This window comes from Ptiloglossa arizonensis, chromosome 9 (assembly GCF_051014685.1).
Source record: "Ptiloglossa arizonensis isolate GNS036 chromosome 9, iyPtiAriz1_principal, whole genome shotgun sequence".
Taxonomy (NCBI): Eukaryota; Metazoa; Arthropoda; class Insecta; order Hymenoptera; family Colletidae; genus Ptiloglossa; species Ptiloglossa arizonensis.
This window is the reverse complement of record NC_135056.1, coordinates 16,209,733-16,237,163: the sequence shown is the minus strand read 5'-3', so window position 1 is coordinate 16,237,163 and position 27,431 is coordinate 16,209,733. Positions and strand designations below refer to the sequence as shown.

The window sequence follows — 27,431 nt, the reverse complement described above, 5'->3', positions numbered from 1 at the left end:
CTATTTTTCACCGTGCGTATCGTCTAAGTATTTTTCTATTTATTTCGTTCTATTTGTCCACTGAAACAAAAAAAGAAAAAAAAAAAAAAAAAAGAACTATGTGTCGATAACTTCTTACCGCGGTTATTTTTTCCCTCGTAGCGTTTATTATCGTCCGTTGGAACGGGCCAGATTTATTTCAGCTCACGTTCAATGCTTATTACCGTCGAAAGTACTGAAATAACACTCGTCCAACGAATTTAGGAGCAGCGCGTTTCAAATGCACTCGACGATGACAGATAGTCGATATACGCGCGCGAGATCGCGTATTGCTCGCAAAATCCGTTCGCGGCGAATAGACCGGATTTCACGGCATCGGTGACATTTCGTTGCACGCTACATAAAAATCCCAAACCTTTCTACGTCATTTAAATCCTCGGGAAGCAAAACGTATGACAACGCCGTCAGTTTACCCCCGGTTCACCCCCGGCCCGTGTCACGCGCTCGTTTCGACACGGTGTATCCGATTTTCGCGTGAAATTATAAATAATACACGTGTCCATTTTGCGCGTCACGGTTTTTTCAATAATAAAATATCGTTTACGGGATATTTTACAGAATTGCGACGTCCACGACGCACACGCGTACGTACACAGCAGCAAAGTCCCGCACACGGTGAAACTTTATCGGCTCCACAGGTCGCGTCCCGATGGATAGAGAAATTTTTCAATAGAAAAAATTGAGGAGCGCTCGAAATCGATGATTTGAAAACAAATTCGCAGTCGATCGTTTCTCTATCGATAGGCGTCGGGGTCTAATCCTTTATCGGCCCAGTTTCGTCCTATTCGGTTGTTATCTATCGTTGCGCCGAGTATAACGTTTTCACAGGGAACGGCCAAGTTTTCGAAATCGTAAAGTTAAATTCTTAACTTTATTTACGGCTCGACGTAACCGTGGCAAGTATCGGTAATAAGAAGTTTCTTGTTGGAGTGGCTCACGGTGGAATAAAATTCGTCGAACGAAGTTTTATATTTATACGATCTTTCGAATTGTTCGACGCTGTACGAATACGATTGTGGTATACGAGCAACAATACGTCGCGTGTACGGAATCGCGATGAGAACGAGATTGGTTAAGTTCAAGCGCGCGTCCGTACTTCGGCTTTCGAGTACTTTAACGGGGAACTTTGATGAAGTTTCGAAAATACGATCGCGCGAAATTTTGTAAACCGCGACGTATACGGTTTCGATTTTTTCGCGCGATCGTTCGGGGAAGTTACGATGCGTTTCTGGACAAGTCTTACGAGAGCAATTCGGAATTCGTTCGTAATAATCGAATTAGTCCCGGAATCCATAATCTGTGTGGCGGTATGCGGGGTGGCCAGTTCACAAGCTCGTGACACAAATCAAAAGCAATTATTTCGTGGAACGGTATAACGTACAATTAATTATAATTGCGCTAATGAGACCGAACGATGCTTTCGGTTTGGCTTGATGCGATGATTTCTAGACAATGCTGTTCTACGTGATTGGGAAATGTGCATATTATATCGAGAGATCGATCGTTTTGGGAACGACTCGCGTTCGTTTCGAATCGAAGACTCGCGCGCCTGTTGCGTCGGAAAAATTCGAAAAAAAAAAAAGAAACAAGAGAGAACGAATTTTCCAACACCGACGGGAAACAATTGTTTGAAAATGTACATCTCTCGTTTCGATAAATGCATCGAAGCGCAACGAAATCGAGACGGCTGATTAATTGTTATTGGATACACAATTCCAATTTTCCACGAACTGCGAGAAGTCTGCACGCCGCATTTATTAACCGTGCGCGCTTGTCGTTCCATCAAATTATAATATTATCGGTTAAGTATTATTGAACGATATTTCCAATAATAAGTTTCGGTCGTCCGTCAGTTTCGTAATTCGTATTTATTGCGCAACGACGTTGAGGTTCCCGGTTTCTCTGTGCAATGCGAGACAATTTTGTCTCGGTTCTCTCTTTATTTCTCTCTCTCTCTCTTTCTTTCCTTTTAAACGAATACGGTGAAACAACACTGCAAACGACAAAAGAGACTTCGAGATAGAGGAACGGACGAAAATATTGCTCGTTTAGTTTCGATTCGCGTTTATATCCGACAATCTTGGCGCAGATACCAAACGCGTAAAATATAAACGAATAATGCGAACAAACGAGTACAGGAAGAAGACCGAGGAGAAACGATGGACGTAGCATAATATCGCCCATCTACTTTGCGATCCATATTCATTGTGCAATAACGCAGTATCAAACGGAAAAAGGAAAATCAAATAAACGAGCTTGTGGAAAGAAAAAGACGCGACCGTGAAGAAACAGAAAAAGGAGGGCACCTTTGTTTGCCTACTTTGCAATTTCTATTTATTGCGTGGCGATTGTGCAAGATATCGAATACACCGAGGAGAACTAAACGAAACGCAGTCGATGACAATGAACACCGGAAGCATTGTGAAAATTCTCCACGGTGAACCATTCCTCGTTTGACGATTTTACTCAACGGTTTGGTCGGGATTCATGACTACTCTCCTTTAAAAATATCACAATGCTTAATTTCCTTAACTTCTGACTAAAGTCCTCGCTTGTCTCGCTCGAGTCACGGTGACGAACGCTTGCGAGTTTCCAAAGGAAAACGACAATTCAATGCTACCATTTATTCCCAATCTCTGATGCGAATTTTTACAATGCAAATTACCCGAAACGTAGCACCAAATTGAGAGCTCGTGGAATTCCAATCTTAGATACACTGTAGAAATGTATAAGAAAGGAATCGTCACTGTAGTGTTATCGAGAAATATGATATATAAAAAGAAAATTCTTCGAAGATGCATATCATACTTCAAGATTTTCGATCACAGATAAACAATGAGAAACGTTTCAAGTAAGAATCTGCCCTATATCTTTCGCAACGTAAGAACAACTCGACCGAAAATTTCCACAAGTAGTCATCCATATATTTGGGTTTACTCTCGCTGCATTGAGTCTAATCCGACGTAGGTAATCGAAGGATTTCATCGCAGATAATACAACCGAGGAAACGTAGAAAAATAGAGAAATTCTTCAAAGAAGCGTACAGTATGTTTCCTTAAGATTTTCGATCACAGAGGATCGTTCAAAAACGCACAAACTAATCCATTCACGTTTCTCACGATGTAGAAACAACTGGATGGAATATATTCCCAAGCGTAGTCATCTGTAATTTATAATTTATACTCTCGCTGCATCGAATCTAATCCGACGAAGGGAATCGAAGAATTTCATTGTAGATAATACAATCGAGGAAACGTAAAAAAATAGAGAAATTCTTCAAAGAAGCGTACAGTATTTTTTCCCAAGATTTTCGATCACAGAAGATCGTTAAAAAATACACAAATTAATCCATTCACGTTTCTCACGATATAGAAACAACTGGATGGAATATATTCCCAAGAGTAGTCATCTGCAGCTTATAATTTATACTCTCGTTGCATCGAATCTAATCCGTCGAAGGGAATCGAAGAATTTCATTGTAGATAATACAATCGAGGAAACGTAAAAAAATAGAGAAATTCTTCAAAGAAGCGTACAGTATTTTTTCCCAAGATTTTCGATCACAGAAGATCGTTAAAAAATACACAAATTAATCCATTCACGTTTCTCACGATATAGAAACAACTCGATGGAATATATTCCCAAGAGTAGTCATCCGCAGCTTATAATTTATACTCTCATTGCATCGAAGAGAATCGATGAATTCCATCGTAGATAATACAACCGAGGAAACGTAGAAAAATAGAGAAATTCTTCAATAAAACATACAATATTTTTTGCCAAGATTTTCCATCACAGAAGATCGTTCAAAAACGCACAAATTAATCCACTCGCGTTTCTCGCGACGTAGGAACCTTTCGGAATATATTCCCAAGCGTAGTCATCCGCAGCTTATAATCTAGACGCGCATCGAGTCTAATCCACCGTGGGTAATCGGTATTGGAAATTCGTAATCGACGAATTTCCAATACCGATTCGAAAGCAATGCCCGGTGAATGTTAATCCGCGAGATTTCCGTCAAACGACGTCGCCTTGAGCGATGCACCTTCGGTGTAGCCCTACGAAGGTCAAGACTCGTTATCGATTGCACCCCGGAGTGTCTGCGTTCGAAGTAGAAGCGACTCTATGGGGCAGGCAAGCAGGCAGACGTTGCTACCAACCATTCCCTTACAATATCCAGGCCCGTATTACGCGAACGACCGACGAAGCCTTATAAATTGATTTACGGTCCCGATTGCTCGCCGACCGCAACGGCGTTGGTCCGCTTGTATACAATTCTCGCCCCGTGGACTCTAAATTCGATATCGTCCAGGCCACGGGCTCAACGTTGGTGTACACTGTCGGCAAATTGGCGTTTCTCTCGCGTCGATCGTGCAATACGGTCCTTAACATAACCGATCCTTTGAGCGACGAGATACCTTTGACCGTCCCGATCGAACGTTTGTCTTTCGTCTCCAGCGAACCACTGTATAGCATCGTCATCGGAACCGTTGCGCGTTCCTGGGTCGAATCGAAACGCCGTAGTGTACTCCTAAGGGAGTACGTAGGACTCGTCGCAAAGGGACGCGCAACATCGATCGAACGTCATCGTCGAAAACGCGTACGAAAATAACGAGCGGTGATTTTTACCGCGAAACCGGTGAATGCAACGATTTCGCGCGCGAATCCATCCAGAGCGGAAACTCTGCCGCGGTGATGGTGATCGTTCGCGGACACCGCGGCTGTTTTATTTCCGCCTGGATTCCGCCGCGAACCGTGCAACGACAAATATTTACCCTCGATAATGCGAACTTTTCGTCCGGAAACCGGCCGGTCGTCCCGCGTACGCGCGTTACTCTTTTATCGCGAGGAGCACGGAGAAATTGTCTACGTTTGCGCGTCCGTTCGTCCAAGAGAAATATTGGCCCGCGATCGGTGAGCAATACTATATTCCGTCCCTTTTCTTTCTATCTTTTTTTTTTCTTTTTTCGCATTAATTCGTGTTTGCCCACGGTTCGAGGCGACGTGTTCTTTTTCTACGATCGCGGCGAGGACAAGGGGTCGATGGAACGCCGAACGGTGAAAAAATACGAAAGTAAAATCGAAGGTAAACCGAAAAATGAAACTCGACGTTTCACCGGGATGGATATACTACTCGATTCGTAGTCCCGCAACGGGCTGCAATTTGCCGATAAATCGACGCGCCATTCCCACCGCTTCGTGTTCCGTGCGGTGGAAATTAAACGGCCAGCGAGGGAACTTACATTTTTAATTAAATTTTTTAATTCACCGCTGAAGACTTTGTACGTTGGAATATCGCCGTTAGCTACCGAGCTTTCGAAATATCTCTTTTAATGGAGAACAAGAGGTCGCGAAACAAGCGTAAATAAAAGCGAATCAAAATCAAATTGCAACCGTCGGCACGCATAATCTCAAAGAGCACAAAGGTGGTGGTGGTGCCGGCATCGAGAATGTTTCGCTTTGCGTAGACAATTCGGGAACGTCGAGGTATTCCAAACGCTTTCCTGCCTCCACAGACGACGCAACAACGTATATTACCTTTCGATCGAGTTCTTTCCGAGATTGAAATTTTTCGAAAATACCATACAGGTTAATAAGCTTCTCTGCGAATATTTCTCCTCGCGATCGATAAATATCCTCTCGGGGGAATTTTTTTGCAAGATGAAACAATACACCATCATCGATCGCGATTCTGGTACCATTGAATAGTCCAATCTAATTAGAAACAAGGTATCAACCCTAAAACTATCAAAGTGACCTATTTCTATCTTTCTTTCAAAATTACTCGATCGACTCCTGTAGAAATATTCGGTCACTCGAAAGTAAATTCGGTAATAAACAAGTTACCGGTAATAAATTGCTAACAGCTTCTTTTTAACCTTGAAAATTCATCAAGAAGGTGTTACATTTGTGTAACGAAACGAATTGCCCTCGATTTCGATTTCGTTTCACCGTTGGAAAACAGACATTACCGATCGGTCGTTCCACCGTGTAACGTTCCGGAATCGGAGTCGAGCGCCGAGTAAGATAAACCTGAACCTTGAGGGTACACACTCGTAGAAAAACGAGTGTCGAGTATTCAGGAAACGTTGCCGGATAAAAATAACAACAAACACGGCGACGATCCGATAATCGATCGGAGTTCCCCGATAACGGGGTGTGGGTGCGGGAGCCACGGTCTCTCTCGTCGACAATGATCTCTGACCGCTCCTCGGAACGTTGTTCTCCCGTAGAGTCTCTCTCTATCGGCGTCTCTTTGATCTTGAGCGTGAAAACTCTATTTCGGTCCCGTTGTATCGCGCGTGTGTGTGTGTGTGTATGTCCGCAACGGGACTGCCGGTTACTCCAGATTGCGGAATTTTCACACTATCGACGAGCAGCAACACGGTTTACCAAAACAAAGGGAACGACGACCGATCGCCGTGATCACGAAACCGTTGAAAATTGACAAACATCGACCGGGTGCTTTGACCCTCCCGGTTACGTCTGTACGTAACGTTCGTCGGTTCTCGCGTCGAAAAGAACGGTATATCGGTGTCCGTTGCCGCGATTCGCGCGACAGTTTGACAAATCGAATCGGAAAATGGTCGTCGGGACGGTTCGTGGCCCCCGGTTCTCGTGTCTACGCGTTGCAGGTGCGCGCGGAGGTTTCGCGATTCCGTTGAAATAATCGATCGATCGTGGCGCGGAATGGGAGAGACGGACGACACGATCGGAGCACCCGCGTCTCTATTAATTTACGTACAAACTGACCTTCGAAGCGTCGCGTTCGTAATCGGCCGAACGTGCCAGCTGGTACACGGTTCTGCAAAAAGCCGGGCGCCCGGTCTCGCTCGAGGGGGAAAGGAACGCGAAAGGGGCGAGATGAGGGTAGCGGGAGGAGGTGGAGGAGGTGGAGGAGGCGGAGGTGGAGGAGGAGGAGGAGGGCCGGATACACCGGCGACGGGCCAACGAAAATCGATAATGCGCTGCGCAAATGGGAAGCTTTTACGCTATCCTGGTAAATTCGACGATAATGATAGAGCAGCGGATCCGTCGCTCGTGGCTCGGTTCGACGCGAATCGTCGAAACACCGCGCCTCGCCTAGCCGCTCCGCTCCGCGCCTAGCCGCTCCCGGGGCATCAGCTGTTCCGGGAACCTTGAGCTGTCAAACGCTTGAAATTCACAGGCGGATGGTATCGACATTCGATATACGCAGTATCAAATCCGTGCAAACAGTCCGCGATAGTGTACCCGTGTGTACGTGTCTCTTTTTGCTTATATATTTCCATCTGTGTGTGTGTATACATGTATGAAAATATATATAAATAAATATATATATATATACATAGATATGAAAATCGTGTACGCGGGTATACGTGTCTCTTTACGCGTATGTATTTCCACGTGTGTATGTATATATACATATGAAAATATACGTACGTACACACGTAGAGAGAGCGAGAGGGGGTGAGAATCTAGAGAGAATTAGAGACGAGGAGAGCCCACCCCGGTGTGTGCGTAGAGCCGAGGAGCGAGAGGCCGGAGAAAGTTCAAGGCTCAAGGCATCGATTCTCGCGCGCGCGAGACGGAGGGAGACGGGGAGCGCGAAAACGCGCGTCGCGGACAGAGAGGGGACCACACCGGGTGTCGAGCGCGGCGCACAGAGAGACAGAAATTGTGGCGGGCAAACAAACCGTGGGAGGAGGATTAAAAAGGAACGGAGCGGCGGCGGCGGCGACGGGGACGGGGACGCGGCAAGCGCCAATCGGCGAGCTACGGAGAAGCGTCGTACGTGTGCCATCGTGAGCGCGACGTAGGTGTTGTTATTGCCGTTTTCTTTTTTTTTTCTTCTTCTTCTATTTTTTTTTTTCGAGACCAGAAGTCGATGCACAAAACCGGGAAGATGTTCGACGGTGCGAGTTGGCCCGCGTTCGGTGTAGTCTGGGTCTCGAACGAAGAGGTCGGGGCGTTTGAATCAATACCAACTGCCTCTGTTCTCTCCACGGTCGTGTATGCAACGCGGCGTAGTTTCGTCGCGGGACACGTACGTACACACGTGTATATTTATATATACATAAATGTATGCATATGTACACGTACCTACACGCGTGAATACGTACGTAGGTTCGCGCGTATACCCGCGACGAACTCGCGGCGAACGTAAAGAGAAATCTTTTATCGCCCGTACACGTACGAGTAGCATTGTTACGTCGTGTGCACGTGTGCGTCTACGTGTGTTGGACGGTCGTCTCGCAACTGTAACCACACCGAGGTAGGTATCGGGCGGCGCTCGGTAATCGTTTCTGCGGCGGAGCGCGTCTGACCGTACACGGACACGACTACTGTGGCGGCAGCTCGAGCCTGACGTGTAGAGCACGATCCACTTGTTGGACGATATTAGCGATCATTATCGTCGCATTATCGTCGCAATTTAACGCTACGTCGCCGGGACTCGACATTTTCGGGGAAATTACCGTTTTACGGATCGACGGGGCTCGATCGCGACAGGGATCGCGAAACTCGAAACAATGGTTCACGATCGGTATCTGTGGGCCGATTGGCGCCTGTCTGGGTCTTCACCGACCCGGGAGTCTTTCTCGAGAACGCAATTGATACAGTTTCTCTTAGAAACTGAACCAATCTCTTAGAAAGTAAGGAAAGTAAGATGAAAAGAGTAGAATCTTTCTTGGAGATATTTGAATGAGGTAAAGTACTCGATTGTATCGTTTATAGAGGTTTTCTTTGAATGTAAGACGAAGAAATTTTCGGGGAAATTACTCGGAACAACCGTCCACGATCGATATCTGTGGATCGATTGACGCTTGTTTTGGTCTTCACCGACCCGGAAAGTCTTCTCGAGAACGCAATTGGTACAGTTTCTCTTAGAAAGTAAGGAAAGTAAGATGAAAAGAGTAGAATCTTTCTTTGAGATATTTGAATGAGGTAAAGTACTCGATTGTATCGTTTATAGAGGTTTTCTTTGAATGTAAGACGAAGAAATTTTCGGGGAAATTACTCGCAACAAGTCCACGATCGATATCTGTGGATCGATTGACGTCTGACTGGGTCTTCACCGACCCGGGAGTCTTTCTCGAGAACGCAATTGGTACAGTTTCTCTTAGAAAGTAAGGAAAGTAAGATGAAAAGAGTAGAATCTTTCTTCGAGATACTTGGGTGAGACAAAGTACTCGATCGTATCGTTTATACAGATACTCTTCGAAAATAAGAAGAAGAAATTTTCTGGAAAATTACGATTTTATATCCTTAACAACTATCCACGACTGTTATCTGTATGTCGACCGACGGGTCTTCTCCGACCCAGAGACACTCACCCTGTTTCGATTATATACAGTTGCTAGGACTCTTCTTAGAAATTAAGAAAAGCAAGATAAATAAGTAGAATCTACCTTGGGCAAGGTCAAGTATACCCGATCGAACCGTTTATCCAGCTTTTCTTAGAAATTAAGAAAGGTAAGATAAAAACTAGAATCATCCTTCGAAACGTTTACTCAAGATCGAGCACGAGTCCCATGATCGTCTACACCACTGTTACTGTGAACGTTCATTAATACGCTCGGTCTCCGATCGAAGCAACGTTCGATTCGTCGAAGAGAGTTTCTATTTTGTTGAATGACGGTGTCATTTTTCCAAGATGCGTCAGCTCGCGACCGCGACACGACGTTGTTCGACGAGCTCGCCGGCTCGGTTGATTTTTCCTTTCGGTTAATCTCGCGTCGGCTCGAGGACAAGGTGAGGCGGCAACACGCGTATGGATCCACGTAACTTCGATATTTCCGGCCGTGGTACGTAGCGCGTAATGCGTGCTACGTGACAGAACGTGTTTGCTCGATTGTAAACGATATTCAGGGATACCTGCCCGTTTAGATTACACGGATTTATCGGCTTCCGTGCGATCGAGCGGCGCTAATAATTCACGGAATTTAATACTTATACCGGAGAGACCGGCGGAAATTACAGACGCGTTATTTGGCTGGAAGAAGGTACACCAACGCCGTGCGATCCGATACTGCGAAGAAGTATCGGTCACGGTTAATCGGTTCCTCGCGTCCGTCGTACGGTTGATAGATTTTCCCGACTCGTTGATCGTACATCATAAGGGAAACGTCCAGTGAAGTACAAACGACGACGGAGAAGTCGCTGGAGTTTATTAGACGACGACGAATAATACCTATACGTACGTATACGTATAATGTATATATATATAATATGTGTATATATATATATATATATATATATATATATATATATATATATATATATATATATATATATATATATCGTAGCGAGCGTTATTAGGAACGACACTTGTCAACCGGTAGGACGCACGACACGGCCGTGTCACGTTCCTTTCATCGAGGCTTCTAGCTGGAAAGACGAAGGTGACTGTCAGAGGTGTTCTTTTTCATCGTGAAAAGCGGAATAACGTTACCCGCGATGCGTCGCCAACCAACGGTTTTCACTTTTCAAAGTTCTCCACGTCCGCCAAGGTGAAAAAGTCTGCTACGGCAATTAAGCTGTCGACGAATATTTCTCTCTCTCTTTCTTTCTCTCCGCCCTGCGGAGCTTAATTCTCGAAAATGTCCGTCACGAGACTCGACGTAACTGAAAACTCAAAGCGACGCGGAGGCAAGCAAGCGCGACAAAGTCGCGTATAAATCCATTCCCGAAATCAACGAAAATATCCAAGAGTCGATGAAACGTGTTCCTTCGTCGACGAATTCGTCGATAATTTAGGCACGGAGCGCTCCCCGTAACTTTTCCGAAGGCTTTTCCTCCCGTCGTTTCTTCCGCGAAATCCTATTATTCTTTTAACGATCGTTGCAACATGCAGGGGTCCGAAGTAACCTTAAAGATGGATTAAGAGGGATAACACGGAACGCACCCCTAAAGTTTACGGCTCCGACCTACGAACTTCCCTTAATTTCCTACTTTTCTCACAGAATTTCCACCAACTCGACTACTCCGTGGTACCGCTCGGTCCGCTCCTGCACTTTCGTTAATGAATCGAATCACTCCCAACGACGATTCAACGTAGGAATATTACGCGTTACAGTCGGATTCGATAATACGTGGCTTTGCTCTCGAACATTAGTTATTAAATACAGCCAAGATCGGGCCAATTCCCTTCGTATTTATCACCTCGCAATTTTCCAACCTCGAGGCGATCGGGTAATTCCGTACCGAACTTCCAACTTGTCGTCCAATCTATTAACGTCGTATTCGGTAATTAGAAGTTTTCCACCGGACCGTATTAATCGTTAAATACGAACAAGATCGAACTAATTTCCTCCTTATTTATCCCCGTTATCCGACACAGTACCGTCCGGGGCGATCGAGTAATTTTGACACTATCGAACTTCCAACTTGTCGTCCGATCCATTAACGTCGGATTCGCTAATTCCAAGTTTTGTTCGGCACCGTGTTAGTCATCGTTGAGGAACAAGATCAGGTCGATCGAGTTGATCGAGCAATTTTGAATTTACCAAACTTACAACTTATCGAGCGACCCAACCGACTTTGTCGACTCGTAACTTCAAGAATCTTTGGACACTTGTGCACCGCATCGACCGCGTCGTGCTATCAACGAACGAGTATCGCGAGCAGGTGTTCTCGATCCAATACACACCCACATACACCCACACACGTGTGTATCTTAAACCTTGGATCTAATATTCGTAAATGTTCCAGCGCGGACAAGTCGCGTATCTCGAATTAAATTTCACCGGTGGTTCGATTTCTCTGTAAACCGGGTTGTACCTGAAATTTCGATTTTCCACGTAAATTTTTTTTCTCCACACATTAGACAGCTCCGTAGTAAACTTTATTATGCGCTCGACGGATCATCGTTCGCTCCGGTGTCCCATCGAAATGTAATTCATTCGATCGTTGGACAGAAGTGGCTCGCTCGAATTTGCGTCCGTTGCGTAGGCAGTGGAAATCTAATTTCGATCGTCATGACGTTACCTTTTCATCGACCAGTCCCTTGATAACGAATCGGCAACAATACGTAGATACCGATGACATAACTTGTCGCTCAGTGGCCGACTAATTTCGTACGTGATTTTTCACTCGTGCCCGACCGAACGGAATATTCGCCAACGGATATCCGAGAATTACGACACGGTACGTCCACTCCTGGAGAAAATTCCATTAACGATAGGACGACGCGTTGGAAACGAATCGATGCATCGACCCGTGTTAAAAAACGTCTCGACGTTTCTTGCCCAGTTTTTCGTTCCACGAACTTTATCCATCGCGACGAAATACGCACCGGTTCACGGTACCGGATACAACGTTCGGGGAAACCTACCAGCGATTGTCGGAGTACCTCGTAACGTTTCAATTTGCAAGATTTATTATTCATATTTTCTTAGGTACTCTCAAAATTACAAACCCGTTCTCAAAGAAAGATTTAATCCTCCGAGCTCGCTTCCGACCCGTAGTTTTCCTCGAAATACGCACAGAAGCACTAAGTCTCATTATCGCGATAATTGTGCCGCGTACTTAAGTACGTATAGCGATGTTCCAACCTCCGACAAGCAATTATTTCCATTCGATATACCCAACGGTAAGGTATTAACATCGAAGCTACGAAAGTGGCGAGAGTTTGACCTATTTCGAAAATTTCCTTTTAAAAGTGGCTCGATTATTAATTTTCGCCGAAATATACGGTCACAATTACGGAAACGACCACGTTACCACCCGCGATTTATGCACGGTTGCCAACGATCCTTTTTTACGGTGCAACCTTACGCATGCGATAAAAAAAAGGGGAGTTATTGCATTCGTGAATTAATTCCCTTTAATTTAAATTTCATTTCTACGTTAATGTTCGCGAGGAGCTCGAAATTCGGGCAAACGTGTCCGTATCGGTGAAACGTCGGTACGAATCGGAAATGACTTCGACAGGAAACTGCGTAGTCCGGTACACTGGGAGGATTAAGGAAGAGAGTGGTATTTCTTCGCTACAGCATTGGCTAGAATTTCACTAGAAAATCCTACTTCGTCGAGGTATGAAATCCTACTAAGTTAATTTAAATCGTCGAGTCGCGTAGCTTGAGTGATACCAGCGAGTTTGCTAATGGAAACGTTAAGTAAGATTTATACCACCGCAACCGAGATTTCGAGAGAGTTGTGTCTTCCTTGAATTCGTGCTGTCCGGAAGTTTGAAACTGCTCGTCGATTTCTATCGAAACGGTACTATTTCATCAATTTTGTACTCGTCCGTTATTCACGTGCCACGTATTAACAAGAACAATTATATTTGTAGAGATTCCAGCATTTGTCTGTATCCACAAAATCGAAATAAATCTCCGGCTTGTCCAACCACTTGGAAGATGTTTCATTTTCGCTTTATGTAGCATTTCACTACTTTTTCGTTCAACCAATGGTCGTTCAGTAGCACGACAGTAAATTCTAATCGGTTGTTGCTGTGTTCGGAAGAATATACAAATCAATCTAGAATTTTTCATCGTCGTGGACACATTAAAGTGATACCGGTAACTCTAAATGGGGAATTTGGCGTTTCGAAATGGGGAAGAACTTTTTCGTGAATAAAAATAGATCAAAATGTAAAATACGTTTGTAAATAAAACTATTTAATTACGCATCAAACGTATATTCAATTTTCCTAAAAATACCCAGTCCCTCTCAATTCACCCGATGCAAACATTGAAACTGCAACCTCGTGCATCCGAAATCAATTCGGATTGGCGCAGCCGGGTGAACGTATCGTATCGCGTAATTAAAAATACGATTCGGTCTGGACAGTCGCGAGCTCGCATCCACAAAAGTTTCCTCCGCCTGGAGCGGTCGTATTCGAGACGTTCGCGTTATTTTAAATCGCGAGATGGGAAGTTTCGTAGCGGACGTCGCGAGAGGAACGCGCGCATTAAACCTTGGTATTGTCGGTGCATCGTGGTCTCCCGAGAGAAATTGCACGTCACGTGTACACACGGCACACGTCCTGCACGAAGACGGTGAACCACGGAAAAGATTGCCCGACCCCTGGGAGAAGAGCGTGACACGTAAAATCCCGTGGTTCGGTGAAACTCGAGGATTCCAAAGGATTTGTAACGATCATCGTCGATGGCGCGAAATTGAATTCCATCGGATTCGTTAATATTTGTTCTTGCGATTCTTCTTCTTCTCGAACTTAAAACCGACCGGATCCCCGGCGGGCTTGAAACGAGGGAAGTGGAGGGGATGGATGGATGGAACGGACGTCACGTGACCCAGAAACGAAATCAAAAGTGAGGACACGCGCGATTGATAAATTTCGACGACCTACATTTTAAAGCCAGCCACTTAAAAGCCATTTGGTTGATGCTCGTCGAAGGACAGAATTTTTCCACAAAGCGAAATATAAATTGGCCCGACGCGATACCTGCGACTAGTGGCGGCTGTTGGCATTCATTCGATAGAAGCTTTCACGGTGAATCGTTCGCGGATCGGGTGCGTCTACAAACGGCTCGTTTCGCGGAACCGCTTTCAAAGTTACGCGTTTTCAATTATCCCCGATATCGCGTATAATCTTCGAGCGAACGACGAGGAACTTTTTATAACGTTTCCAATTTGCCGGGGAAAACGAAGCTGGGTACATACGTAGATACGTACGTACGAATCGGCCTTCGCTCGGTAAATAATCTCCTCCTCCCCCTCCACTCCCCTCCACTCCATCCATCGCCGCGACTCGAATCGGAAATTGCGATTGCTCGTCGGAATTATTACGCAAATATGTGTTTTTAATACACCGAAGTACACAAATTTGCTTCCGTCGTCCTACCCCGGACCACGCCGTAGCGCCCACCCCCACCCCCCCAACCCCCTATCGTCGGTCTCTCTCCGCCCACGCAAAGGAACGAAACGGTACTTACCAATTCCGCGGAGCCACGTTTACGAGTTTCGAGAGCGTACATTTAATTATGTGTGTCTACAACGAATTTCCGCGGAGAGATAATAAAGCACGGAAAACTCGCTCGGGCGTGCACGCGTGTATTTCCGCGCCCCGGCTCCTGTTCACCGGTATAACAATAAATTGTATTTTATCATTGGTAAAATGGTCCTCTGGAAAACTTGGCCGTGTTCCGTAATGCGATATTAAAATATAGGTAATTCCGCGGCATTCCCAGCTTCGAGTAATTATTTGCATTTAATTAAATTAATACTTGCGCGAATCGGAACGGTTATTCGATGTTTCGTCCCGCAAGGACGTTCTCGGCGATATATTTGGAAATAAAAGTTTGCCCGGGACGGACTGAGCTTTGTACAGACGGGATGTACATTTCAAACGCAAATATTATATTAATTATTGTTAATCTTTAATTGTCTTTAATAACGAGCACGATCTCGTGGGTTCGTCGTGGATACGCCGAGTTTTCTCTACCAATTTTTCAACGTGTGACGCAATACCCGGCATACGTCGAACACGGTTTCATCAGAATTCTTAATTTTCAAATTTGCTTTCCTTCGAGCTTCGTTACGCACCGTGGATTCCCCTATTGAATTTTCAGAGGGATTCGAAACGGTCAAGGCGATACAACGATGACGTTTTCCCCCGTTTCGTTATCAGAGGTTCTGGGAAAAATTCCGCTCTCCTCTGTGGCGAGAATGAATTTCAGAGAATTTCAGCCATCGAGTGTTCGAGGAAACTGTACAGGGCGATTCAAAAATGCTTTTCTCGGCTCGAGGAGGCGAGTCTACACACTAGAAGGGGTAAAGAAGGTCCGACGAACGTGTGTCCTACATACTCCTTAATTTTCGAGTTAGGAACGATCGAAGGAAACGTTCAAAGTTCAAAGTGAAAAAGTTGTAAGTGTCCCCTTTGTCCTCCGACATCTTTTATTTCGAGACCGTTTAAAAAATCTATCGTGTGCTCGTCGGGAGATAACAATGTACTGTGCGGAGATGAGAAATTTACCTTTGAAAGGAACAGAATGTACAGGAGATACAGAGTAAGCATTGAAGAATAATTGGACTTTGAAGAATCTATTCTCTCGCACTCTGAACACTCTCTACGATCGTAACTCGAAGAATAGGGTTGATAAAATACTTTTTACCCACTTTGGTGCGTAGATTTACTTCCTCGAACATGTACATATATTTCCATGCGTGTGTCGAACTATCGTACACGCGTTCAGGTCATCCCATTCGTCAGGTATTGGGTTTCGAAGGTGAAGCGCAGGTCGTTTATGAAACGATCGTCGAGAGTTCGTTGCATTTCACCGAAACGGATCGCGAGCAAACATTAATATCCCGCGGTTTGTTCCGGTTCGATAACACGGTGGAAAAAAAAATATCCGTTCTCGATGAAATAAAGTTTAACAACCTTTCGGGGTGGATAGACCTTCGTGCAAGTTCATGGAACTCGCAGGGTCGCTGTATGGCTACGATTCGTGGAATCTCTATCGAGAAGCTCGCTTTTCAACGGGATCGTGTACCGGGACGAGAGGGAATGATCTCGAGAATCGTGAAACGACGAACGCAAGGTCGAGAAGCAAACGCGTAACGCGGAAAAATTGTCGGCGTGTCGGGATGCGAATGAATAGCGACGCTTAGGAAAATGTACGGTGATTTCCTTCCTTCGGAAAATATCCAGAGCCACGTCTCCGTTTCATCGAGCGCATTATCCGAATTGAAATGATATTTCCCCGCGAGCGAACGAACGAATCAACGAACGAACCAACGAACGAACGAACGAAATTCTCGAATATTCGCGCCTCTCCGGTTCGCGTGTCTAAATATTGATAAACCTCGGAACGAGAGGAACGGAGCCGACAGGGAAATTTTTAACGGAACAGCCACCGTTTGTACAAGTTTTTGCAACTGTAGCAATTTCGATCGTTTCGCAGTACACGTTGCACGCAACCGTCTAATAAATCCGATATCGTTATTATCATCATCGTAAATGCCAAAGTAATTAACGAGAACCAGACTCGATACGTCAATTTCATCTCATTTACAGCGAATGTACATACGTAATAACAGTTACAAATGAATCGATCCGCCGAGTAATTGTCCAACGTTTAACACTGACCCTGCGATTCTGTCGTGTTTTATCAGCTTCGTTAGCGACGACGGATTAATCATCCGATAACTGGATCACGATTCTTGAATGCAAACACGTTAACTCGTCCCTTCTGCGATCCAACGAGCCGGATCCGTCAAGGACGTCGCGACGTAGACGCTCGGACGATTTCTTTGCTTCGAGTTTTCCAATTTTTTTCTTTTTCTGTCTATCTATCTTTCTTTCTATTTTTTCTTTTCTTTTTTCTTCTTCTTTTTCCTCACCGTCCCGATACAGGGGAAATTATTTTCCACTCGGTCGGGAGATTTATTCCCCGAACGGAAATAAGACGATACGCTCGCTCCAATTATCACGGTTCATCGAAGAGGAGGGAGAAACTCGACGAACGAAGGAGTCCAAGTCCACGGAATTAAACTCTCGAATACCACGCGGAAAACAGATCTCTCCGCAAACGTTTTCCGCGACGACAATGGCCCACGGTATTATTGGGAAAATTTCGTCGTCGGTCGTCGAAAAAGCTGCGAAGTTAAACTTGTTGCGCGATTCAACCATGCGCGCCAGCCCATGGTGTTGTGCCCAGAAATCAAACACGTTGCTCGTGTTTTCGAACAGTAGCCAACCGGTTCGCTTTTCAACGGGAAATAAAAAAAAAAGAGACAAACTTTCCACGGACCGGGAAACTACCGAAATTTCCACCAATCGTTGCTGAAAGGGTTCCGGGGGAATTTTAATAAAAGCGATTTAATGAAAAAGCTTTTCGATGAATTTTTCAACGATACGTTTGTATCCGGTTGTTGTCCGGGGCCGGTAACTACGGAACGATTAAACACTCGGATTTATTTCATATTTTCGTACCTATCGAGTTATTATTATTTACGTTGCAACGTAACGCAAATATCAATAGCGTACAAGAGAGAAGAGAGAACAATGTTTTTCTTCGTTGCTCGCTGTTTCAAAAATGATGAAATTTCAGAGCATTCGAATCCTTTCAAAAGTTCAGTTATCGATGTTGCTTTCGATAATGGGATAGAAAAAAATTTCCAATGGAAACTGTGCGCTCGATTCACGAATCCATCGTGAAGCGCGACAATTTTCAAACTACGTTCGCGACGATATCTCAGTGGGCGATCCGATGAATGTTCAGTGAAACGAAGATTAAAAATCGTTTATAGATTCCGGGCTGGTCGAACGAAGATGGACGAAATTTGTTGTCCCGGTGAAAGGTTTCGAGCGAGCAAAGGTTGAAAAGAATCTCGCCGATAACACGTTCGTTGCATTGAAAATTTATAATTCGAGTCGCGGAACATTTCGCGATGGAGAGTGACAAAAAAAGAAAAAAACGCGAAAAATACCCGTTCAATCGAATAAACGTAGCAAATCTATCAGGCGCAGCGCGTTTGCTTTTGTTCGTTGGCTTTTATTCGAAAAACATTTTCCATCCGGGACAAAGGGAGACGTTTCGCGCTCGTGCGTGCCTATCTCGACGGATTATAAGATTAGAAGATAAAACTATGGAAGGAAGAACAAAAAAAAAAGTAAAACAAAATTCAATCGTTACTTACATTCTCCTCGACGGTCTTCTTGATCTTGACGCCTGCCTCAACGACGGTCTTGCTGGCCTTGTTCACGGCGCTGTACAAAAGTCCGCCCAAGCTCTTTGCGCCTTCCAACGCCTTCGTGGAAACTGCAACGGAAAACGAGTATAATGAGAACGAATGATACGTTATCCGCGGCAGCTTAAATTTAATGGGGAGGCAACACAAGGGGATACCGCGAAGGAAGATGAAGAAAAGAAAAAAAGAGAGAAAAGAAAATAAGAGAACGTCTACCAAAGGCGGGAAAAGTCGTTCTAACCAGGTGGAAAAGCGAGCTATAGCGCTACAGGCACGGGGAAAAGCCGGTATTCTAACCCAGATACGTCAGTCGGATCTCACGCTGGGGATCTTTTCCCGGGGATTCTGCCATTTATCAGCGATGGTCGACGAAAACTAAGCACCCCGACGAGGAAAATTCACGCGAGCCGTGTTACCGTCTTGCCGGGCAACGGCTGATCGTGTAATGTTATTCCGTCGCTGGAGAGAGATAAAACACCAAAACGGGTGAAACACCGCGCGGATGGTGGAATTTCTGATCCCCGGTTGTGCGTTTCCCCGGGCGAGCTGAATTTCGACCGTGTAAAAAAAAAAAGAAAAAAATATATATATATCTAACGACGTTATTTCCACGGCGAATCGGAAAAGGTCTCGGAGAAAAAAAAAATGGAAAAAAAATACTCGTGGAACTGTTTTCTGCGTTGGCGGACTCGACACGTCAGAATTTTCGTATCCCCTGGGTGACAAAATTGAGAATGCACCGCGATGAGCGCGCGACCGCGAAACGCGAAAATAAATCGAGGGAATAACAATTTTTGTAACCACCGGAGACTTCGATTCTCGAAACGATGTTTCGAAAATAGAAAAAAAAAAAAATAGGACACCGAGCAAGGCGGATATCCTCGCGACGTGGATATTTATAAACAACGCGATCGAATCGAGAAATCGCGAATCAGGCCGGAGAATAGTTTTCTTGCTCCTCGCGCGAAAATCGCTCGCCTCGCTACCGCATCGTCTCGCGTTACACCGCGAATGTGTTTACGCGTTCCTCGCGAATGTACGAAACGACTTTCCACCAACGACCCGATTCTGTCGAGAAACGAAGACGAACATCGGTGAGCAACACCGAGAACCAACCGTGTTAACCTTTCCTTCGTTTCCCGGCAAAGTGTAGCCCACTGGGTTACTCTCCGTTCGTTTATAAAGTAAACATTACAAACGAATTGTTACAACGTCGAGAAATTTCGAGAATTACCTTCCATCGAAACGATCGCAACAGTCGTATTTAATATTCTCAGTCGCACCTTTTCTAATGTTTCCAAGACGAGACCTCCTCTCGCGTTTATGCACGATGCCACCTAATTGGCACCTGACGGAGTAGCTCACGGTGCGCAGTATCATGTCAATCTCCGATCCGAGCTAACGTTGAGAGTGAATTTTTCGAGATTCTCGATATACCGAACAAGTGCCGTGAAACACGGAAAGTTTTCTCTTCGAGCGTGGTGTATCTAGCCTCGCGTGGTGTTTCTCCCCGTTGATGAACTCGGGGGGGATCTTTTCACGGCGGAAACGCACCGTTTGAAACTCCGATTGGTAAAATTAGTCGCGAGCGAGCACGCACAAAACCATGGGCGTGGTAACGAAGAAGCTCGGTAACTCACTTCTCGAACGTAAATCGAGGCCAATTTAATCAACCGAATTGAGCCACTTCGATTCGCGTGGAGGCTTCGTCGTCTCTCTCTTCTACGCCGTTCGTTCTCGGTTGTGTACAGTTTTTCCTTTCTAGAGGTGTGTACCCCGCCGGAGGAAAATTCTCAACGGAAATGTAACTCGAGAACCGCGTTCGGCGCGATTCTCGGTGGTCGATTCACGGTCGAGCGACCGTGGAAATAAAATACAACGAGGTCCGGTCACGGTTCAACCTTCGTCGAAACGTTGGCACGTTACCAAACGGCTACGAATTAGCGTACCACCTGGTGTCGTCTGGTGTCGATCCGGGTGCAATTCGTCGCAGAGACGATTTCTCGGTGCGATTCGCGGTGACTCGTGAGGTTCACGGGACCGTGGAACGAGACTGTTTTACACCGGGACGTGGCTCGTCGTACCTCGAGAACGTTATCGTAACGAAACGTGTATCGCGTTCCAGGTCGACGACGGAACGACTTTTTCGCACGATTCCACGACGAAGACTACTCAAGGTGAAACCGACGCGAGTCGAAGCTTCCACGAGAACGCAGCGAGCAATCACTGACGTAACGCTCTCGACCGCGGTCTCGATTGCTCTCCGGGAGCAGCAGTCATCGAGAGGACAGGGGGGACCCTCGCGTACACGATGGATGACGATGCAACCTCGCGTAATCGGTTCGCGACGACTCGAGCGCACGACCCGGTCGATAGAGCCGCTTCTCGTCGGGTGGACGATTTTAATAGCGATGAAAACCGATTTCGAACGACGGGGACAAACACGGGAGAGGATTACGCGTTTATCGACGAGGATGCTATTTTACGGAAACCCGACAATTATCGACCGCGGGGAATTTTCGTTCCGATGGAATTTCAGAAACACCTCGACCGAAGATAATTTCAAATTCACCGGCGCGAACCTCGGCGGGAACTCGAACAAGCGAAGGGTGTCTCGAAGAGGAGCGTACGTCGCACATTTGTACCTTTTGAAAAATTGAAAAAGTTATGCGGCCCCTAGAGATTACGAGGCACGTTACTCCGAGATGGAAAAAGTGCGCTGATCGTTGCAGAGTGCAATGTACTACGAAGAAATTACGTCTCACGGTTCTGGGTTCTAAATTGAATTAAGTTTCGAAAGTACGTTGAAAAAATCCGGTGTCTAGACCGGTACGATTGCATTCGTTTTCTTTTTTTTAGAAAACACCGAGCAACGATAAACGAGAAGCAAATGCACCGTTCCCTCTGTGCTGATGCAACTTTGCGTTCGCAGTTAATGAATCATTTTCTCGTCGGTGGATTATTATTTATCTCTCAAAGTGGAAGAAGGGCGTCACAGCTGCTTCTTTAAACGCTTCGTAGAGCAATTGTTTCGGAATTCCCCTGCACGATTCGCGAAACGCAACGCGCGCTCTTATCGATGAATCCTTGCTCGTAATAACCAGGCCCGCGGATACTCTTGATTTATTTTATTTCTTCTCGCGAGGGGAGAAAGGTGTACGCGATACGGGCGTTAACCGCACGTTTCTCTCCAATTTTTTACCGAGTAACCGAAATCGAGCCGCTGAAACGATCTCTGTGACCGTAACGCAAATAAAACGCGACGCCGAAATTATATGACGTGTCGACGGGCATTTAATCAAACGCTGACCTTGCACACTTGGCTGGCGTTAACCTCGCGCCAGTTTCCCGCGTCGGGAGCGGTACCGAGAAACGGAAAAACGAAACCCGCGCGTGAACACACACAGACACACAGACACACACAAAAGTGACGATGGATTTCGCGGTAAGAATCGAATCGCTTTATCGCGAGACGCTTCCAACACTCGCGATATTAACACTTTGAGCGATCACGGGGTGGTGATCTTGGGTCCACACGCAACTTTAATTTCACCCAGCACGAACATTTCGTAGAAAGAATTCTATTATTTCGTCGTAGCTTCCGCTAAGGGGCGAAATTAACCAGGAAAATCAACGACTCGAGAAAATGGCTCGGTACCCGCGCGCCAGTGGAGCAACTGACGCCACCGCGCGCTTCACCGGCACGTGAGTTGCAACCGGGGAAATTCCCAAGTCGGCATTAGAGCGTCCAGGTGCAGTGCACGTACTCGAAGAGGGTAGACGTCCTACCTTACCTCACCCTCGCGTCTCTTCCAACCTTTCGTAACCACAAATCCAATGCTATTTTACCATTTCCATTACATTAGACACCGTCGATCGAAACTTTCGAAAAGTCGACGTTCGACGCTACAAAGAGACGAATTCGAATCCTCGAACGGACCGTACGTTCGCTAAAATAGTCTACTCCTTTGTCGTTACAAATTCAAGTACACTAAGCACCAGTCCCCTCTTCTTAACACAAACGTAAGTAGGTGTGCAAGGATCTATTCGGGCAAAGTCGAGATAACGCTTCGAGGATTGCGTATAGTAAGTTTCTGATTTTTCATGGAAGATCTACGCTAAAAATGCAATCGAATAAGTCACCACGGGTCCGAGAAGACCCAGACCTAACCCAGACCCAGGTTACTACGTGAATTAAAAGCGACTGCTCGTCGTTCCACGGTGAAGAAAACTATCCGGGAGCTCGTCTCGGGGAATACATTTCTCGGTACCGGATGCAACGGTAAATAAAGTTAGCAGCCTCTTCCTTCCATCTTCTAAATGATTTAATAATCCTACGTACGATCTTAGCCGAGGAGAAATGGATTTAGCGTTTGACCCCCGCCGCCGTAGAAATCCGGCCCGGCTTCTTCTTCCTGCGTTATCCTATTCGATTTATTACCGGGAGTCACTGCACCGTCGGTGCATTGAACTTCGATGATAGCCGAGGTGGAAAATCTCCGAAGCATTCTTGTGAAAAGCGAGCACAGGAGGCAAGAGAAGCCCGTAATAGGAGCAGGTATTTGTTGTTCTCGAACGACCTCGAGCGAGGAAGCTCGCGCTCGTTTCTCTCCCTTGCTCCCGTCGCGTTCGAGTTAAACGTGGAAAGAGCTCTCGGCCGGAAAACTGAAAATACGATACAGGAATTTAGCGATTCTCGAATTTCGATTACTTGTTCGCTCTTTTACCGTGAAGCACCGGGGAGAACTACGACTCCCCGAAGTCAACGAACCCTCATCTTCTTCTTCTTCTTCTTGCTCGCTCGCTCGCTAGCTAGACGATGTCGTCGAACCCCGAGGTGGTCCTGTCTTCCGAGACGCCGGTCAAAGAACCCGTTGAACCCGTCGAGGACGACGCGGAAGACCCCCACGAGTTTCCAAAGACTCCCGATAACGAGGAAAGAATTCTTTTTCACCGTTTTTCCCGTCGAACGACTCTCGAGCGTTCCGCGCGCGCGGTTTCCCGCGGAATCCTTCGAACCGACGCTTCCCTTTGTGGTTCAGCGGGATGTACACCGTGAGTAAAAAAATTTCCACGAAAGGGATTTCAGGGATTCCGTGGCAGGAAACGAGACGAAAATATGGAATGTGAAAATTGCATCGAGGGGGGAGGCTGTGTTCGGGAGAAATCCATTCGAAGATCGAGTAATGGGGAAAATATCTAGAAATTAATGTGATTCTTTTCGTATAGGTTTACCATTAAAACTATCGTTCACGTTCGCGACGGTACGGTGCAAGGTTTGTTATCGGTTAGATGCACGCTCGTTTAATATCTTCGAATGCATTTTTTGCGTAAACGATGCAATTTTCTTATTATTCGTTCTCGTTTCGAGCCGTGAATTCTAGCTCGTTCCATTTCTATGAAGAATTTTGAACCACCGTGTATTTCGTACGAGAGATGTTCGAACGACGATGAAATCACGCGCAACGGGACTCGGCAAGTTCGCGATCCGGTAATTAATTCTAGTGGCTAACTCAGCCCTTGTTTCCGAACGACGAACGACTCGTTAGCATCTTCGATCTGGCCACTAAACCCGTGGTAATCCTCCTCTCTCAAGACGGTGTGCAAAGAGAATCCAGATATTGCGTTGTAAATGCAATCGCGAGCGATTTTTCCATTATACGCGCGAAACGATATCGGCGAATTATTATTTCGAGGGCCATTGTTATCCGTGAATTTCTTCTCGCGAGTTAAACTTTGAAAAACAAGTTAACAGTGGAACGAAGCCAACGCGTACCGTTATTTATGAATTTTTTCTCGAGCGTTAAATTTTGAAAAAAAAAAAAAAAAAAAAACAAACAAAAAATTGGTAACGGTAGAAGGTCGAAGCCAATACGAAGACCGGGCGCGTTGAATTGTTAAATTTTATGGTTTCGTTCGCGAATCGTCAATTTTATGGTTTCGTTCGCATTTGTTACGAACAATTTTAAACCTTCCATTCGAGACCTCTTTGAAAACAGTTTTATTTAACTCTCGAATCACCGACGCAAACCCGATCCAAACCTACGTTTTATTAATTCACATTTGAAGTGGCTTTTCATCAAAGTTTCACGTTATTAAATTTATAAATTTCGTATTTATTTATTTCGACAATCGCAGCGAGCGGAAAAGCGGGTCAACGGCTACAGCTGTTGTGATGCAAACACTGCGTAGGTTAAAACGGACCCGGGACCACCGCTGTCCAAAGTTACTTCGAAATTGACCTTCAAAAATATACATACGTATATAGAGCAACGTGTGCCCACGCATGGGGGACGAAATTCATAAATTGAATTCAGAATTAAACAAAACCGCAAGCCAGAGTCGGGAAACGCGTCAAAATGTCAAAGTTTCGGATCGTGCGAACACACTGTCGCTAAAATTACAGAAAATACAGCGGTTATCGATAATTGCATCGTCTCCCTATCCGTTTCCTCTTTTTCGTCCCACGTAACCATGGAAAAAATAAAAAAACACGCACACACACACTGAGCCACAAGCTATCGCGTCGCTTCGTCAAACGAGTATTTTAAAATCGATAATATCGGACGTAGCCGCAACAGACGACTATTTACCGAAATAGTTTTATCCGGTACGTTCTTTTATTGTTACTTCGGTTAGTTGTTTCCAAGACTTTTTCAACGGGCTGCAAACTCGTTTAAAATTTGATTCGCACGGGGACGTGGCAGCTACACGAAATAATAACTTTCGCGTTACTTCTTATCGATGGAAACCGAACAAAATCGAACGAATTGTCGAATGCTTCGCGACCAGGTGTTCCGGAATTACGAAGAGAGAGTGTGTTCCGGTCGTGTAGAATCGTGTACGCTTGCGCGACGATATTCAAAAAATCGACCAATTGAAAATAACCGAGGGAAAAAACCGCGAAAAACAGCTCGAGAAGCACGAAGGTCGAGGAATACGTCGGCGTTGATTAAAACCGAGCCACGACTGCGGAATAATTAGTGCGTGCAATTAACCGGCGAGTGGTCCATTAAATTTGCACGATTTAACGATTGTTTGTCGGAGGCAAACACAATTTTCCCCGACTCGGGATTAATGTCTCTCCGGAGACCTCGTTCAAGAATGCAGCCTCCATTATAGAAAAAGATCGATGGTGGTGAAGCTCGTCCCGGTTGAAAAACTGGTGAAATTCTCGCCGACACCGAGGAACCTTCGGAACCGATACCGGGTCCGGTCTCTGGTGGAATTAACCCTCACCGAGTCTCTCCGAACCCAGGGGCTTTTGCTTAATTATACCGTTAATGCCACTCTCCTTGGAAATTAAGAAAGGTAGAGTAAAGTAATGGAATTTTTATTCGAAATATTCTAGAGAGCGAGATCGAGTTACGGGGCCCGTACGGACCCAGTGGTCCCCGTGGTCTACCGCGAGGATTCAACTCCAGCTGAAAGAACGACCCAGGAGCAAACTTCCATGGAAAACTCCGTAGAGCAAAGTATATCTCTTCCGTGAAACACGACCAGAGTACTGTACGCAAAGCGAATCGGTGAAAAAAATGTGTAGTTTGCGAAGGCGCAGCACTTGTTACGTCCAACGATGCGTCTCGTCGAAGTCAGTTGCTCCTCCAGTTGCAGCTCCCTTTGCCCGGGTTGTCGCAATAGCTCGGTTCTCGATCAATGGGATCGATGCGACGATACACGAAACTTTTCGTATCCGTTCTCGCCATGGATGAAACGCAATACGTGGCGATGAAAATTCCACGGAAATTCGTCTCTGTGAGAGACCTCGAACGAATCCCGCGAAATAATGGGAAACTCAGAGGTACCGTGCGTTTGCCATTAACGAGAGGCGGAACGGTGGCGAAAGGTAATCTGATTACGGTCTCGCGCGGCCGCGACCGAGCGAAAACGCGGAAAAAAGTTTCAGTGGCATCGGACAACCTAGATTTCTGTTGAAACGCACTAGCTGGGACAACCTTGACCCATGCGCGGCCAGCCGCGTAACACGAGGCGGCAAAAATTTGCAGAAGCGCGCGTCGACCACCCCCTTGGTCGCGCGCAAAAAGGGGGCTGGATGATTCGAGCGCAAACAGGGGGAGGGTAGGGGACAGGACGATACGCCCACACGGAATCCGTCATTGGGAATTATCATCCTTGGTGTACGCGGAGAGGTGCGTGCGCGCTTTAGAAACGAAATCCCTACGGGTGCACGTTGTGCGACTGACGTTTGGGTTTTGAATTTCATAGGTTGAAATTCTCTCGTTACCGCTGCCCCAACCCACCGATATCGTCTCTATGATCACGAAAAACCCACCGTGCAGCCTTGACCGGTTTTCTCGGTTTTCCCGAACGGTCTCGGAAAATGGTGGACGAAATTGATCTCCGGAACCCGAGAAGGGTAAAACCGATCTCTCGCGTACACGGGAATAATAAAACCGATCCGGTGAACGCGAGCAGGACAATTCGGTAGGGAAAAAAGGCGAGAATTTCCGGTAAACAAGAGGCGCGTGAATCTCCGTGTGCACATGCCCCGGCCCTTCGTTTATTTGCGAGAGAGAGAGAGAGAGAGAGAGAGAGAGAGAGAGAGAGAGAGAAGTCGCTCGGCTGAGTTCGTATTGATCGACGAAGATGGGGGTCCAACCCCTCGACGTCGAAGGACGGCTACTTGCTGACTGGATCCGGTTATGCTCGAGGAAATTCGTGGCCAGCGTTTCGTACGTTGAGAGGACCCCTTGCCAGTTCCCTGTGTGTTATCCACCTACGTTCAGACA

The 27,431-nt window shown here is 46.0% G+C and overlaps 1 protein-coding gene across 5 annotated transcripts in view; it reads right to left on the bottom strand.

Annotated features, from left to right (window-relative positions):
• Positions 1-27,431, bottom strand: part of Sap47 (Synapse-associated protein 47kD) — a 101,094-nt gene that overhangs the window by 53,531 nt on the left and 20,132 nt on the right. For all 5 annotated transcript variants that reach the window (XM_076320366.1, XM_076320367.1, XM_076320370.1 and 2 more), the window contains exon 4: positions 18,631-18,752. In XM_076320366.1, coding sequence (XP_076176481.1) covers positions 18,631-18,752 — 122 coding nt within the window. The remainder of the gene's footprint in view (positions 1-18,630; positions 18,753-27,431) is intronic.